Source organism: Neopelma chrysocephalum, unplaced genomic scaffold (assembly GCF_003984885.1).
Source record: "Neopelma chrysocephalum unplaced genomic scaffold, ASM398488v2 Primary Assembly neopelma1_59, whole genome shotgun sequence".
In the NCBI taxonomy this organism is placed as follows: Eukaryota; Metazoa; Chordata; class Aves; order Passeriformes; family Pipridae; genus Neopelma; species Neopelma chrysocephalum.
Window position 1 is genome coordinate 13966257 of NW_020897714.1, and position 18241 is coordinate 13984497.

General features: G+C 40.2%; 1 protein-coding gene across 10 annotated transcripts in view; it reads right to left on the bottom strand.

Annotated features, from left to right (window-relative positions):
• The window catches only part of ANKS1B (ankyrin repeat and sterile alpha motif domain containing 1B), a 423694-nt gene that overhangs the window by 28007 nt on the left and 377446 nt on the right, over positions 1 to 18241 (bottom strand). For 6 of the 10 annotated variants that reach the window (XM_027679965.1, XM_027679963.1, XM_027679968.1 and 3 more), the window contains 2 exons: positions 6782 to 6856; positions 1518 to 1646 (listed from right to left, as the gene is read on the bottom strand). In XM_027679965.1, the coding sequence (XP_027535766.1) occupies positions 1518 to 1646; positions 6782 to 6856 (204 nt within the window). The remainder of the gene's footprint in view (positions 1 to 1517; positions 1647 to 6781; positions 6857 to 18241) is intronic. The other 4 variants (XM_027679964.1, XM_027679972.1, XM_027679966.1 and 1 more) reach the window with 2 other exon arrangements.

Below are 18241 nucleotides of genomic sequence, written 5' to 3' on the forward strand. Positions count from 1 at the left end.
GGGTGACATGCTGGATCATGTAATAAGATAAAAGGCACTCATGCTCACTTTACTGAAAACTAGGAAAAATATTTAAAGAACTAGAAGCTTCCTTTTCAATTTGAGGTGAGCAAGGGAGGTTTTGAACAGTAGAAGAAGACTGAGAGTAGGTGAGCTGGTCCTTGACCTTGACTTGCTGAGGAAGGCAGAGGTTCTAGTTATTGTCCAAGGACAGTCACTGCATTCATGGCAATTTCTACCCAGTGAAGGTCTGATGGAAGATACAGATGTACTCCAGTGACACAGGCCTGTAACACCCCTTCTGCCCTTGCTCAGTGAGAGCCAGGCTCTGTCTCACCTGTGTTTAGTCTCTAATTCCTACCTTTCCAGATATGCTTTAAAAGAGGTGCAGCAGCCTCCAACTCCCCCCCAAAATACAGCTGTATTTGATAAACAGAGCATTATCCTAAAAAGCACTAAAGATCTTAGCCCCTTCAAGTGAAGAGGATCTCAACACCATGTCCTGGACCAGGGGTTAACCCTTAGCTATTACGTTAAAGGCACTGCAACTACTGAGCACCTTTCCTTTGTACAGTAAGTCAGACTTACTTCATTAGGGCCACCTCCAAGAGGATGCACAGTGGTCTGGCAAGCCCCTTCAGCAACTTTAACAACGCTTTTCAGCAAAGTTGGAGGGGGAAATGTAAGCATTTAAAGAGGTGAGCTGAGGCACCTCTTCAGATCCCCAGAAGCTCCAGTCCTCCCTGCTGTCAGGGAATTCAAGATTTCAGTTTTTAACTAAAAAAAAAAAATTACTTTCTGTGCTGCAGGAGACCTTTCTCTCCTCCACAAGCATTTATAACAGACATAAACCACTAATTGTCTTTAGCTGTAGAAGGAAGCTCTGTTTCTCCAGGGATGGGAAGTGGTAATCAGCTGCAGCTAGAAGGGGGTAAAAATAAACATACCCTGCCCTGATGGAACTGACTGCTACTGGTACTTCAAGCAGCCAACAGTATGGCAGAGGTCTGAATGTGTTCTTGTCCTCTGGGACGGAAAACACTGCTTCAGGATCCTGATCTTCATCTTCCCTATCTCCCTTCCCCAAAAACAAATCTATAAAATTCAGGCAAGGCAACACTTAATTGAACTACTCTGAACACAGCACTGAGGTAGGCATGAGGATCCCATATTATGCTTTATTATTCTTCCATAACTACTAGACAGGGATTTGTAACAGATGAGAAGTAGGGGTGTTTGCTCTCACTGTCACTTCTACACTTCGCCACTTACTCATAGTGTCCATTCTCTAACACTATTGCTACATGGACTGCAATATATCACAAAATTCATAGTAAAAAGTACTGTGCATCCTTGTTTCTCATTTATTACAATTACAGTTTTTCAGAAAAAGTGGCCTGTCTCACTAAAAGTGACTGAAAAAATATTAAAAATGGAAGTAAAACACAACAGCCTATCAAAATCCAAGGTTAACATTTCTACCCCAAATCAAACCACTAAAATTTATCAACACTTACAAATGCTTTATAATCACATGACTGGAAGATGAGTTTCTCTGGATGATGCTGCCAATACTGTACAGGTGTTGATGCTGTGGCTTCATTTGGAGGTCGCAAGGTAATTGAAGGCTCTCCCCAGTCTCCTGTCTGAAAATCACAGTTGTTCAAGATATTAGAGTATGTGCAGGCAAATTAGCTACAAAGTAGACCTCCACTGTTGTGCTCAGTTAACAAGAATTTATTTTCTATGCATAGAGCCATGTTACTAAAATAAGGGAACACAACTCCTACAATATTTTTCATGATTTAATTTATAATCCAAAATCATCTACTGTAGTGTTTAATGAGGCTTTAATTAAATCTATTTGCTTTGAGAATAAAATCATTAGGCACCGGAAATGTTCTTTAAAAATAAGTGTTTACAATACATATATGAGGATGAGAGCACTTGAAAAAAATCATGAGATGCATGAAAATGCCTTTCATAAATTCTGCTATGTGTTTTACAAGCTTTTCTGCACAGTTAATAAGTCTTCCATTATCCGGCACATATAACTGATAATTAACTTTCCTAGATGGCTAAATAACTGAGACTTTGCTTTGAACTGAAGACTTATTATACATTCTTCAAAAATACGAGGCATCTTTTAATCTCTTTATGAATATTTACTTTGATCACCACCTCGATGCCTCATTGTGGAGGTTGTAACATTACTTCCACCCTTCCACATTCACGATTCTCACTGATACAGGTGATTGCCTTCCTGAGCTGTCATCTCCTCTCTTTCCTCAAAGCCCTCAGAGAACACAGGTAAGACTGCAGTTTGCTGCCAAATCCCTTTGCAGCACACTCTTTTCCCTTCCAATAGAGCCAATGCAGGTGTCACTACAGGTATGTCCCCAGTCTGGTAGTGCTGGTCTAGGTCTCACCTGCCATTGTGTATTTTTGGTCATGGCTTTATTGGACCTGGACTGACCTCCAGGCCCTTAGGGGCTCCTTCTACCTTGCAGGCCCATGCAAAAAATAATTATTATTCTGAGACTATTTAGCTTTTAACTGTGATCTCTCCTGCTTTTCGTTCACATGTGCCCACCAGGGATGCTGCCAAAGCATCAGCTCACTTTAACTGAAAATGACCCGTGGATGGACTCCTTCTCCTCTTCCCAACCCCTCTTCCCTCTGCCACCAGTCCCACTTCTATCCTATTCTGTCTTGTCTGGACTGCGTCTGAATTGCCCTCTTCTTCACAGTCTATCTTTTTGCAACCACATTTCTCCTTCCTGATTCTCCTTCTTCCCCTGCTCATTTTCTCTCAAACTATTTTATCCTTTCCTATATGATTATTTCAATTTGGGTTACACTACTTCTTTCTTTACCTGCACTTATCTCTGCATATTTTCTATCCATGTCATATTGTTAAATATGTGTTGAAGATAGCAAGGAATTGTCATCAGCATTTCACACAGAATATGGCTGGAAGTTTAGACTTTTATAGCAAAAAGAAGTTATGCATCAAAAACACATGAAAAAAATCTTATCGAAGACATTCAAAGTCTGGCAAACTATCACATCTTACTAATTAAATCAGGACAGAGTAAACAAAACAAGTACATCATTTTCATGTGTCACAAAATAACAAAATGACACGCATTTGCACAGCTCTGCAATGAAAAGCAAGAGACAAATCTGGAAACATCAACATTACCCTGCCAATATGGTAACGTCAAGCAAGTCGAACCTAGTTACTGTTGACACCATTAGCACACCTACCAATTACACAGTAGTGTAATTTCTGTCTTGCCTAGTTAAGTTGCCTATATGCCATGGGTATGACTTCAGCCTTAGATTTTGAAAAGAAAGCAGCAGAAGCAATTGCTCCAATTTTTCACATTTTGTATCCACAATGTACAAAACCTTCTATCATATTTAATCTGAAGTGGGAAGTTGATTTCTTTAAGAAGCAGTTCTCCTTATAAAATAAGGTTTCCATCATATTACAATGGGCAAGGATCTGCATCCTCGTTATTTGTGGAGTCTGACAACAAGAGAAGATGGATTGCACCCATCACAAATTCTCACAGCGTGCTCAGCTGTCTCTTATGAACTGTTCAAGGCCACAGCTAACAGACCATTTGAAATAGTCCTTTTTTTTTTCCCTAATAAAGATACACTCCTGCATGTTCTGTGTAAGGAAGCAGAGCTTGGGAGGTACATCCTATCCATTTAGCAAAAGGTTAGAAAAGACAACGGAGAAAGATACGTGCCTTGCAGAATGTACCACCTAAGGAATCTTTCTGCTGTGCCTTTTGTGACCGGATGTGCCGGTCTCATATTGGCCTTTTTAGCCACCAGCGCGCTTGTAACAAACGTGGGTAGAGCCCTCCTCAAATCTTCATTCGCGAAGCCTGGCCATGATGATGATGATCATGATGATGACTATGATGGAACACGAGTAAATTTAGGACAGAAAAGCTACAAAAGTACATCTTTTGACCACTGGTCTCTTCACTGAGGAAGCACAGGGATGGCTGTGCCATATTCTACTGAACAAGTGACCGGGGGTAGTGCTCCAAACCCTCCTGTTGCACTGCTCAGCAGGTTGCTTCCCTACATGCAGAAAAGGGACGGTATGGACAAATTAAGCAGGGAGTAAGGAGTAAGTAAGGAGTAAAATGAGTACATAATTTTACAGTTTGTCTCCCTTTAGCGGACAGTATGAAAAGCATGGAGAACTGCATTTCTTCTGTCTGTAAATAAAAGGGTAGTGAAAGAGGAACAGTGATAACCTCTTTGGTTCAACTTTATAAAGGAAAAAATAATCTCGAGGAAATGAGAAATAATCTTCAACTAGGCTAATAAAACTAGTGTATGAGATACTTGGAGAGGGACTGTGTGGAGACCATTTGCTTGTATCCACTAATTGCTCTATAATCATCCTAGTACCCACTCCTTTTAAATTAGACAAAACCAAATTGCCAAGATTTCTACACTTTTTTCTAGGATGTTCTAAACAGGCAACAGAGTTGAGGTTAGAGGAATGTAGGGATACAGGATTTCTGCTGTTTCTGACAGACCACTGCACCTGGAGAGCTTTCATGTATTTCAGCATGTCTTGTAGAGGGAGCAGCTACTAAGAAAAGTTGCATAAAATTAAACACCATAGGTATAGATTTTCTTTTTTCAGGGAAGAAAACCTTTTAAACAAGATTTAGACAGCTGAATACATTAAAAAATCTGTGTCTAAAAACCTCAACAGGAAGAAAGAGAGTTCCTCAGCTGATTGAGTCTAGTCAGATTCTGAAATTCTGAGATTTAGGATATCATGATGGCAGTTACTTCAAGCAAAATACAAAACAGGACCATCTTCGACCTAGAGAAGACTTGAAACAACAAGGCTCAAGTCTGGGATAGAAAAATATAAATTACTAGTAGTCCTAACTCCAAGGAATTGATGTGGAACAACTCATGGGTGATGTATTGAGATTCAGGTCCTTCACTTTCAAGCAGTACAGAAATGTTCAGAAATTGCCATGCAAGACCAACTATAATGTTTGATTTAAATTTTAAAAATAGATATGCTAGGATAAGGATTTTCTGGTTTGAATATTTAATTTGCAATTATAAGAAATAATCAAACATTTAAGCTTATGTATTTTTTATCACACAATATACAGATGGAGATTTTTATCTCTCTGATGAAGTAGAAAGGCAAGAGATAATTTATTCCTCATCTAACTTTACAGCTCATCAGACAGCTGTGCAACTTATCACATGGTTTTTGCTGTACTGCTTGTGTTTTAGTATTCTAACGTCCCCGTGCCTTTAAACCAGCACCTTTCCTCTCTTTGGCCTCTCCCAACTTGAAAAAGAATATTTTTTGCTCCACATTTGCAGATAAAGAATTTATAATCAGAAAATGGTCTCAAGTCAGGTGCCAGAGTGGTAAGGATTCAATCCTTTTACAGGGACAACCTTAAAGACCAATATTTTGTGCTCTTGCAGTGCTTTCTAACCCTGAAAATCAGCAGATGTGCTTTACAAAGGGTCAGATGCTTGATGTCAAATGAGCTACAGAGGCAGATCACAGCTATTAAGTATTTTTTTTTTTACAGTTGTTGCACATTTTCCTATCTCATCCTCTCTTCTGAGAAGTGTATTTGACTCATATTGAAGGCACCTGGATGCAGAGGTAGTCACAGATAAGAAGTAACCTCAATACAATTTTATAAAAATCTAACACCTCCCGCATCTTTTTATAAAAATGTCAAGTTAAAACCCCTCCATTCTTCAAGGAAGAAAAAACCAAAAAAGCCTGGGTTTGAGTGGTTTGAATGTAGTTATTTTTAACAAGAACCACATCTTATAACTTTTCACCTGCTTTTTTCACGCCTGGTTATGGTAACGTGCATTAGTCACCATGACAACAACAAATTGGAGCACGCATGGATACAACACTTCTGGCTGAAAAATTAATAATTTTCTCCCTGTAAAAATTTTAAATGCTCTGCAGACCAGTCAAATCCTCATTGTTTCCTTATGTTTTAACTCCTAGACCAAGAGGAATTTTTTAAGCTCCTTATATTTTCGGCTCTTGAAATAATGGGAACAGGTTTATGGTGTACTTAGATTTTAAAAACTTCTAAAGCTCGGTAGCCAAAACGTTCCTTCTTTGGCAGAAATGTTTCAAGGAGGCATGACAAAAATCAGGAGAAATCTACAGCTCCTCTGAAATACTCTGCTGAACAACAGGCTGTCATCCTTACCACACTGCAATATGGATCATCAGGATCACATGCACAGCCTTTGTGACTGTCACAGAAGTGATAAAAACTCAGGGCACCATTAGCATTACCTCTAATTCCCCCAAAAGTGACTCTGTAAACACAGCGTGTACCTCAGCTGGGCAAAGTGTATGGGCTGACACAGAAAGGGCAGCACAACACACCGTGGGGGTGAAACTGTGCAAACTGAGCTGTTTACACAGTTTTCCGCTTTGGAAAAGTGAGTGAACGAAAACATCAGGAACAGAAGTCAAAGCTCCCCTTGAGCGAGACTGCTGCTGGCAATGCCCCCACGTCCTGTATGTATGTACACCATACAGCCAACATACGCTAACCACACGGCACGACACACGGATGTGCGCACACATAATCCCCAAGGAGGGCAGACAAGTTACGAACTTTTGTTACCATTTCAGCGACATGACACCTGTAGATAACACCAAGGCAACAGACTGTACATCCAAAGAGTGACAACATAGCCATTTATTACTGTATCTTACATTATGAACCTGATGAATCGATGAGAAAGGATATCCTGCATTCTGGTTGGTCCAGATCTCACAGACCGAAGACTGCTAATATAAACAGAAAACTGTATCTCATCTTGTAAATATTAATGCACTGCAACTGCCAAAAGGCAAGAATAATTAAGAAAAGGCTTGCAATAATATTAAAGAAGGAAGTAAAATAGCTGTTAAATGTAATTTTATTTATTTGCTGACAAAATATTTTTGGACTGGCTGGAAAGACGCATAGCTTATTCAGAGACTCTAGAAGAGGTTTCAGACTGTGAGTACAAGAAAACAATTTAGTCAGAAATGCTTGTGAGATAAAGTTATGCAGGTATAAACAGAAAACACAGAGAGCAGAAGAAATACTGGTTACTTTCAGGTTTTGGCAGGGAAGAAGTTTGAAGTCAACATCCTGATTAAGTTTTGAGACTTAAATCTCTCTCTGTTGGAGACTTTCACAGGTAGAGGAAGGGAAAAATCTGGCAAGACAATCAACAGAAAAAAATGTTTTCTCTGTAACAATTACCAGAAAAGAATGCATTGCAATCAAGTGAAGCAGCTGCCCACCATCTCCTTCCAACAACAGGTCCTTTGCATTCAAAGATACAGATAATATTACCTTTGGTATTGACCACGACCCCAAAGTGTAAATGAAAGGTTTCAGTCTACCTTCTACATTATTGTACAGAGTCTGTAATAGCAAAGCAATGTCAGCATACTGTAGCATCTCTAGCAAAAGCAACAGAACTAGGCAAGCACGGCATTCAACCAGCATCTTTTATATATTTCCTTGTTTGGACACTCATCAAGAAAGCATCTGTGGCACCTCAGCAAATGTTAAGATAACATTTTACAGTAGCCAGGCAACTAAAACAAAGCATCAGACGTAGGATCTGCCCACGCTATCTTCAGCAGGCAGCAACAAAAAGCAATCAACAGACATGAAAAATGCAACTGCAGCATCCAGAATAGATAGCAATTAATATATAAGTAATTTAACAACAGCAGGAATGTGCATTGTTGCTTCTTGTCAGCAGTGGCAGCAGGAATCTAGCACCAATGCTCAAAACAACCCGAAAAAGTGCAACTCTTCTTAAAACATGGCTCTTGCTCTTACCTTTTGTAGCCGGCAACCTGGCTGCCTGGCTGGTGACAGACTAGGTTATCACTTCTGGTTACTGCCAGGGAAGCCTGGCATCCTCTGGACTGACTACAAAGCACTGCCAGACAGACTGGTGGCTGCCTAATGTTGTTAATGGTCCCTTATTTCCTTCATGATCTGAAATGTATGAGCACAAATCCCTTCCTCCAGCTTTAGTAATTCTTAAACTTTCATGTATCTGGTTAATTTCATCTCCCTCATCTTGCTTTTGAAGTTATTTGCTTCTCCTTTGTGAGGTGCAGGGCTCTACATTTTGATAGCATTAGATAATAAAAACTTTGATTTTTGCTCAGTCTTCTCCCCCATCTTCTGCAACTTGCTACAAAACAGTCCTCCTCCACGTGATGAACAAATAGTCTCAGTGCAAGGTCACCAGCAAACACTGCTGCAGCTACTTCTGCTGTGCCATCATTAGCACAGTGCACTAGTTGGTACTAATGACATTTTTTTGTGTATGTCAAGCAAACTGACTTCTGGATGCTCTGGCCATGCTCATTGCTGTGATGCCTACCTTTGTTTGCCTGGGGATGAGAAGATTCCTGAATAGGAATCCATGGCAGAAGCTTGTGCCTCTGCTTTTCAAGACAAGAGTAAAGAGAAGGCATTTCCATGCCAGATGAAGCATACTCAAGCATCTGGTAATCAAGAAGACTTATTGCAGTGCTATTTGGACACACTCACTGAGGTCCTGAAAGCAGCAAGGTAAGGCAGCAGGGTACTGTATGTTGGCAGATGTTTTATTTCTTCACAGCACTGGCATGAAGTTGCCATGACGCCATCACATTGTGCAGCTGCTTCTCACCATCTTGATATTCCTAAGACAAAAGTGTGTCTTTAAATTCTGCCCTTCTGAAGGCCTTGCCTTTAAGGATTGGTGTGGGGCCTCAGCCAGATCAGCCGTGAGCCGGAGCAGCAACGGCGTGCAGGGGTCTCCCAGCAGAGCTGCCATAGCGGTCCTGCCGTGCTGCGGCACCTAAAGCTATAAATACATTGGGTACCTCTGTCGGCTGCTTGGGTACTAACTCAGGGACAGGTAACACAACACTGCAGTAAGTGTGGGCACAGGCTTTAAGTTGCCCCATTTAAAAAGAGGGCAGGCAATAAATTTTTTTTTACATGTGCCAATAGTACCCATCCTGCCTCTCCCTCCCCAGCTCATCTTCTCCTAGATGAAGACACAGAGGTTAGGGCACTTTCCCCAGGAACTGGGAACTCTTGATTTCATGCCCTTCTCTGACTGAGGGGACTCACACCTATGTATTTCACCTTTCTCTTTCATAGGTTAAAACAGCAGCAGAAGACAGGCTGTCTTCAACCCCTTTTATAAATGGGGGGAAGGCCTTCCAATTAATTCTTTAGGGAAAGAAGAGCACCCAAGATGTTTGGAAGCACTCACATATGAAAGACAAGTTTTGGGTCCAGGTCTCTGCTTCAAGAACTGTGCAAATGAACTACCCCGATCAGACAGACGTACCCCCAGAGTTAAAGGTTTTGAGGATCTAGGCTTAAGCTAAGTCATCTTTAAATACAGGTGACTTGATTTATTAAATCAACAATAAATCAAACGGACCAGCAGAAACAGAATTTCCCACGAGTGTATGAGTGTCCAGTCTGAAGGGCAGCAGTGCAAAACTCATGACTCTGTTTTGCACTCATTATTGTTTGAATGACTGAGGTACTGGAATGCAGTACAGAAGGAACATTAAGTTTATGGATGGTAACAAATTCAAATTCAGAAATCAACCTTTTCCTCGTCCCATTGTAAAAATATTTAGCATTTACTACATACATATTTTATATCTTCAAAGTGCTTAAAATTTTTAATGAATTATGAAATCCCCAGGAGAAGTACTCAAAGTTACATATCCCTGTGCTGAAGAGGAAGGCACCAAGGAAAGGAAAAAGGTTAAGTGAGTATCTGAGGCCAGAAACTCAGCAGTAGGAGGAATAATGGAGATTAGGCTTCAAACACTCACAATTTTCAGCTCCCAAAACATATGCTCTCAAAAAACAGGTAAAAAATTCAATCTGTGCATACATTTCCATCATAATAAACACAAATACACTTGGGCACCTAATACCACTGACACAAAGGTTATGTGAAAAAGGGTTTAACAAAATATTTTCCTAAGTAATATGGTAAAGATGAGCAAATAAATAGCATCTGCTATTGTCTGATTAGTATCAAACATGCCATTATCTTAATACTTCTCAAAAGATAAATGCTTACAAGTAACATCACAACAAGACTCGGCCATCATACCATTTTTGTGGTGTCCCATGCATAAGAGATTTCCCTATCTGGTCATGGTGGGACATGACTGACAGGCAGGATGGGCAAAGGAAGGGAGAAAGCTTCACAAAGTGAATAGAGTTATCCAAGGAGAACTTTAGGTTTCCTCCCTATAGACAAGGAAAACTTGGTTGATAATCTCAAGAATGAAATCATAAGATTGTTCATAGAAATTATATGCTTTCTAAGGAGAGGAGGAACAAGAGCTGCGTAGAAGGAGTCCAGAAGTATTCATTACAGCTCAGTGAATTTCACTCGATGGCACTTTAGGAGATGTCAAGGATTTACCTAAATTAGGAGCAATTATCCTTGAAAGTCATAGAAAATACTGAAAGGACCAAAGAAAGGCTAAAAGAATATTTAAGATGTCAGAAAAGGAAGACTGAGAAACTTATAGGCAGCCTAACCTCAGGGACCAGCAAGTGACTAGAAGCTGTTTCAAAATACAGCCACCATCCCCTGATTCTCATGACCTTCTGCCATCACTCCTGGCCATCTGAAATAAACACTCAGAAATATATGTTTGCATGCATGTATATCTACATCTATGCATCCATTATCGAGAATAACAAAGAAAAAGTGTAATATTGCCTGCCATGTGTTACCAAGACAGCTTCTATGAGCCAAAAAACATTCAATATGTTTATAATGAGGTTCCTCAGTATGAGTCATCTCAGATCAAATTTCCTTCTTTGTTGGAAAACTAGCCAATTATATCAGCAGCATCAAGAAGTACTGCAAGACTTGGACACTGTGTGACTCCTGATGTAACAACATATGAACAACTCCCATACACAAACTTAGCCTGAATCAAATGCAGTGGTTGCACAAGAAGTTGAAATTCACCTTTTGAGAATAATTATTGGTATTTAAGCACAAATGGACTGGAATATGCCAAGGCAATCTGCAAGGACCTGCTCCATGCTGTGGCCTGGAGGAGTGTCAAGGCTTTCTAAGGAGGATCCAGAAGTGAGGGACTTTTCAGAATGTGGTAAGAACTGAAAATGGATCTAATGAACTACAGAAATTCCGTAGGATTACATACAGATATAAAATAGCAAACAAATTAGCTATTTAGAGTGATTTAGGTTGCAAGAGGACAAAAAAGATCTGAAAGTTTCAGTATACCTCAAATTAGATAAGGCCAGTCTTTAAAAAGAAAAAGGAAATAAATCACAAGATAATTCATGCTGTAAGGGAGCTCAGGAAATCTCCATTCCAACTCCAGCTCAAGGCAGGAGCAGCTGTGAGATGGGACCAGATTGCTCAAGGCTTCATCCAGTCAAGTCTTGAAAACCATCGAGGACAGAGACTGGGTAGATTGTGAGCAACTTGTTCCCCTGCTTGCCTGTCTGCACTGGGAGGAAATTTCTCTTGGCATCCAGTCAGCATCTCTCCATTTTCAGTTTTAGTACCCAAAGCCACCTCTTCTCCAGCCAGCCCTGGTTGTCCAGCCTCTCCTGGGAGGGCAACTGCTTCAGCTCCTGACCATCTTGGTGGCCCTTTGCTGAATTTCCCTCTCCTACATAAAAAAACCCAGGTATGCAATAAAAGTAGCCATATGGGGCAGCCACCAGTGAGGTCTCATATGGGGTGGCATCCAGTTTTAGCCACTGCAGTGCAAGGAGGGAGTTCAGGAGAGAGTGACAACAACAAACAGAAGTCTAGAAAACACCAAGGCACGGTTAGGAAAATGTAGGCACCAATGGTTTATTCAGCCCTGTGCTAGTCTGAGTAGAGGTTGTTGGTGACTCCTGATCTTCTGTTGCCTTTTCCACCTCTCCTCAGCAAGGTTGCCCTCTCACATTTCCACATGGCAGTGATGGTGCACAGGGAGAAGAGGAGCTGCTGAACATAACCTCTGGGCTTATTCCCCTGCTGCCTCCTCCTCTGTGTCTCACCACAGGACTGAGCCTTGGAAAATTGCTCCCACCTCCCAGTGCTGCAGCTCCAGTGAGGCACAAGGAGGGAGAGAGAGAAACAGCAGCAAACCCCACTCCCCTGATGCGCATAATCTAACTTGCTAACGATAATTCAGTCTAGCTCCAGAAATGAGGATAATTTTGGATTAAATCCCAGAAAAATCAGTCTTGGTATGGCGAACAAACTTTTAAGGTGCAACAGCTGAAGGAAATAAATGGAAATTGGATCAATGGGGTTGTCTGATTACTTTTGTAACTGTAACTCCAAAAGTTTTAGGACCAGGGGAGAGCAGTTGTGCCATCTAAATAGATGCTGCTTCCCTGAATGTTCCCAAGGCTCTGGGGAGAGCTTGCCTTATCAGCAGGAATAATTGCAAATCCTCCTTCAAAAAGAAGATCTTGAGAGATAGTGAAATTTGTACTTCTTTTAGAGAAGCAGAAACTCAAAATACCACTTCTTATAAGAGCAGTCACATGTTTTGCATTGGTATATTTCTTTTGCTTCTCCTGAAAATACTTCACACGAAAATTTCCAGAAAATCACCACCCTCTTTGGACTGGCTCTCTTGCAGGCAGGCAGTGGTGACAGGCGTGAGCAGCAACACCACGCTCCAAGTCAATGCACCCAGTGAGGTTTCACCAGAAGGTGCATGCCATGGCCAGCACACCCAGGGAAGGAGGTGACTGACCCAGGACTAGAGCAAGCCTGCAAAGACTGTCCTCTCCTGTCTGTGTCAGGGTGAGAAGCAAAGCCTCCTCCTGCGCTAGGGTGGGTGCTGTAGGTCCCATGCACCTCCACCTCCTGCGCCACACAGAGCCATACTTTCCACTTACTTCTCTGATGAGAAAAGCCTAATCACAGAGGTACGCTTCTCTCTCACCCAGCCAACAGTCTCCTTCACATGATAGCCATCTTTTCCTTAGGCAGCTGTTCTCAAACGATTTTGATCAAGCAGACCAGGAGTTGGGCTCCTGCTACGGAGGACAGACCGAGGGCCTTCCCTGGGGTTTGTCAAGGTTATAACTGCACTGACTGGAATGTGGAGGTGCAGCTTTACAGTCGCAGCTCTGGTTTCATGACTCCCACTGGGCAGCCAAGCTTCTTCTCGTTGACAACACCCCTTCTGCTGGTACTACCATCTACCAGTGTGCCACAGCCTCTTAACCTTGCACAGAGGATATAAATTTCTGGACAAACACCAGTGAAGATTATGAGACTTTAACCCCTGAACATTAGGTACACGTATCTATATTTTTGCCAACACTCCCTCTCAAACAACAAAAACAGAAGAGCACCCCAAACTCTAAGTACAGTCTTTTTCCAGGAGCTCAAAAATTTAAATGTTAGATATTAAACTTCAGTTTTCATACAACCTTTTCAATGTAGAGCCTCTAGTTCACAATACTGAGTGTGAAAAACAGCAAATTAATTAAGAACATCTGTCCTCTTCTTGATGTAGTATTTATGGCTTTAGTTTGGATCATTAATACTGAATATAGAAGCAGCTTCCTTAATTCCATGTGCTGAAGCAGCATGTAGGTATAATCCACATGACATGACTTCAGTTCCTAAATGTTAGCTTCTGTAACATTCATGAAAAAATTCTATCTTTCTATTCAAGCAGAAATTAGGTAGATTTTTTTATAATGTCTTTATCAGTTTACCTGTCCATTGCCCAGAGAAGTAGTGGATGCCCCATCCATGGAAGTGTTCAAGGCTAAGTTGGACGGGGGCTCTGAGCAATCTGGTCTAGTGGAAGGTGTCCCTGCCCATGGCAGGGGCGTTGGAACTAGATGATCTTCAAGGTCCCTTCCAACCCAGTTGTGGTTCTATGATTCTATGAAATACACAATACTGAAAATTTGCTGAAATTTACAGCTCAAGATACAGCTGTCTATGGCATTAACATCTATGGGAATTACAAAGACAACAGCTAGCAACATCTATACCATACAATTGATTCAGTTGAGCATTTTTCTTCTGAAGTTAAATTCAAGGTCATCGCAGTTCAGTCATCTTTCCATATTGAACAAAAAACACCTAAAATATGAACCATAGAGCATTTTATTTGGATTTTAAATATTTGTTTCTAAAATAGCTGTCTATTTATCCTCACAACTATATCCACTATTTTATGCTTTTAAAAAACGGAAATAAGAAACCTTAGAAGTAGAAAGACAATGAATCTAGACAACCATATTTTTGTATTTATTGCTTCGTAAATCAACTAGTAAAGAATTCTGTTATTTGAAGAGTAATTTCAACCACTGATAAAAACCATACTTCATTGCTGCTTAGATAATCTCATTTTACACAACGGTATTCTCTTGGGCATATTTTCCTTCATTCAAAGTAATCATTAAATCCTTCCAAAGCAAAGAAGGAGACAGAAAAACAAACAGGAAACAAGTAAAAATCACACTGTGATTAAAAGTTACAAAACTTTTAAAAAAGGTGAGTTCTTTATTTTCAGCTCCTTCAAACTTTCTGTGTCACCTTACTCAACCTGAAACATCCCTATACCTCAGTTTTCTTAGCTGTAAAATGAAAAACATGATTTTAAACCACACAGCCCCACAGTGCACTGGAAATACAAATGCATTAGTATCTGTGAAGTATTTGGAAGATATTATTGAGTTGAAGGTATTATTTCAGAAAGAAGCAACGTTATTTCAAAATTTTAATATAAATCTGCCTTTACTAATTCTGTCCTTTGTTTTTATTACACTATTCCTCTACTGTAGACAGAGGATCTATTGTACTAAATCCATTTAAATGATTGTTCCCTGTATATCAATCCTAACCTGACAATGAATTATTATATCCTACAAAATAATGTTAAATGCAGAATCTCAACAATCAGGATAGCTTTACTTCAAACTTAAACTTACTATGCAGTCATTACAGTGACATTACACTTAAGCTCTCTTGTGTTTTAAGAAAAAATAAAAGGGAAAAAAAAAGGAGCCCTCAGACCATGAAACCGAAGAACCAAGAAAGGCTTTCAAAATCAAGTCTGAGTTCAGCATCTCTGTGAAAGAACTTCTCCTGCCTGTGAACAATTTTTCCAACCCCCTGAGACCTTAAAAGATCTCTTCCTTCCATCAAAGCCCACTGCAGTGCTCCCCATATGGGCCACAACTCAGAGGCAGACACTGGCTGGAGCTTTCCCCAGAACCCTAGAGGTACTTGCCCACTGCCTCCCAAAATGACAGACCTCTTCCACTTCGGGGTGGACTGCAGGTTCAGCACCACAGGGAGAGTGTGCATCAGCATCAGGGCGATGTCTGTCCCAGCTCATCTTCTGCATGGGCAGGGTGCTTCCCATACCTCCCTGCCTGCCTGCTACAGGAAAGGTGGTTTTGACCCTTGGTCCTGGCTAGGGGCAGGGTGCAGCGCTCTGAACATCATGGCAAGAGGTCTTATGGACCATGGTGGCTAAAAGCACCATATGTCACTGGCTGGTGCAATAAATAGTCACAGCCTCGGGGCTGGCAGTCTGGAATATGCTTGCAGCTAGTACCTAAAGCTTCTCTGCTGCCTAGAGAATTGCAAATTCTAAAGATGTGACATTTTAACTGGTGTATTTTAATGAACTTAGCTATGATTCCTTTCAACCTCCAAAGTTCTTCCCTGCAAATCATTTCAGGGGTAAATGAAGAGCCCAACCCCTTCAATGGGACTCCTCCTATTGATTTTGGTTCCAAAGAACTCAGGATTGGTCTGTATGATTTAATTTCTATTTTAAAGGTTTAGGCAATCTTAAGAACAACCTCAGCTATTTTAAACCACGTTAATTTGATCATACTAACCTACAGTTTGCAGGCTCAGAATTCAACATCCATAGTCAATGATGACTCAGACTACTCCTTCCTTTCTGCATTTTTTTCTCCTTTTTTTTTTTTTTTTGAAAATAAACCATCTCACAACCTTCTGTATTACTATTTTGGCAGTTGTGATTTATACAACCAGATATCAAAGACTTTCAAAGTTGGATGACCAATTGGAGGGTTGGATGACCAAATCTATTCCAGTGGAGAATCTAAATTGGTTAGACTCATTGTTTATATTAGGATTTTCCCCTCTTAGGTCACAAACAGTCTGCTAGGGAACTGCGAATAAAGGTACAATGCTGGCCTTGAGACAAAACCACCCACACAAAGTAAATTTAAATCAGTGCTTCCTCCAGGAAACAAAGTGTTGTATTACTTACAATCAGATCTGATTATGGTTTAGGGAACTCTTTAAACCCATCTAGCAGATCAAAGGAAAACAGATTTAAACTGCTGTGCTCATTGTTTAATGAACACTCATTGATTGATGCAAAGATCAACATGCTTGATGGCTCCTAGTAAAAGTTTAGTGAAAACACAGGTCATACTAAAGACGGAAACATCCAATCTCACCATTTCATAAAAATATCTCCAGATTTTAGATTTTAAATTGAGGTTAAAAATAGCTTTATTCTAACATTTTTGAAATAAAATCAAGTTCATGAAAGCTATACAATGAATAAGGTCTCAACACTGTGTTGGCCTCTCTCTTTGAGGCCATAAAAACGCCCATTAATCTCATCACCAAGAACACAACAAAACCACATTCACAGCATCACAGCATACAGGACATCTTTACGCGTGTTTATGTACTATAGCATCCAGTAAACATGCAGATCCACACAGCAGCATGCAAACAGTCTAGCAAAGAGAGGGTTAAGACAAAGAATATCCTCAAAGCAATTCCAATAATTCCTCTAGATCATGGTGTTTGTGAGAAGTATTCCAGCTGGAAAGCAGGACTCGTATCAGTTCAGAAGTTGTTGATCTGACACAAGCCAAAGGAACCGGCAAACTGCAAGGAGAAAGTTGCTAGATAAAAAAACCAAAACAAAATAAAACAAAAAACCAAACACACGGAGCAGAAGGCTCATGTTAAGAATCAGTTGAATCTCCTGTACTTTCTAGAAATAATTATTTTACCTTTAATTTCAAGGGGGCTTTGGGGGAAAAGATTGAAGGAAATATAGTTCATTTTAGCAAAGCACATATTGCAAAAAATAAATTTAAGATTCTATTTTTGGGCTTGAATGGTTAAAGAAATCCCTGATTAGCCTCTTAATGGGGTGAGTCCAATTTATTGAGAATGATCACCAGAGGGAGTCATTGACTTTCCCGTTAAAGTCAAAGGGAATTTTACATACTTCGGGAATGCAGAATTTGGGGGCAGAGCTGAGAAAGACTTCAAACAGACTGGAGTTCAGGGACTTACACAAACCACTGTTTTATGGGTTTAATCTGAATCCATTTTCCCTTTTGGAGTCCCAAAGGATGACTGATATATTCCATGGTTAAAGTTAGACAGAAGGCACTGAAGTCTTCAATTCAGTGGGTACACAGTCTCACAACAACAATAACAAAAAACAAAACAAAACAAAAACAAAAAAAACCAAAACAAAAAAACCCCACCAAAACAAAACCCAGCACTTGATTGGTTTTACAGCAGTTTGGAGTGGTGCAAATAATAACTTCTCAATTTTCTCTTTGGACATGCAACATATCACAGTCCTTCTAAAAATGCAGTATTTAACAGTACAGAGAAAATCTCCAGGTATCATATATGAGAGTATGTCATACCTCTTGGTAATATCAGGACCTCAAACAGTAAAAGAAAAGAGTAAAATGGAGACAGAAAGAATTGTTAGCATGGGGTCTTTGTGTTGTCGTGGTTTGTTTGATTTTTTTGTCTTCAATATTAGTGACTAAAAGAGGAAGTGAGAATAGGGATTTGTGAATGAAGTAATAAAATGAACTAAGTAGATGAACCAGTCTACTCAGCCATGAGCAAGCATGCATTTTATGCTCAAACACCTAAATTTCATAACCTTCAAAGAAATATTTTCATGTTAAGAACTTGGCTTTTCTTTGCTGGACTTCAGCTCAACCTTGTTCTTGCCACAGAAGCCCAGTAGACTTTGGTTTGGAAACAAGCTCATTCACTCGGCAACTTTCTCCTTAATTCTGTACAACAAAATTATATAGCAGAAAATTAGGAGATTTAAAAAAGACAAAGCAAC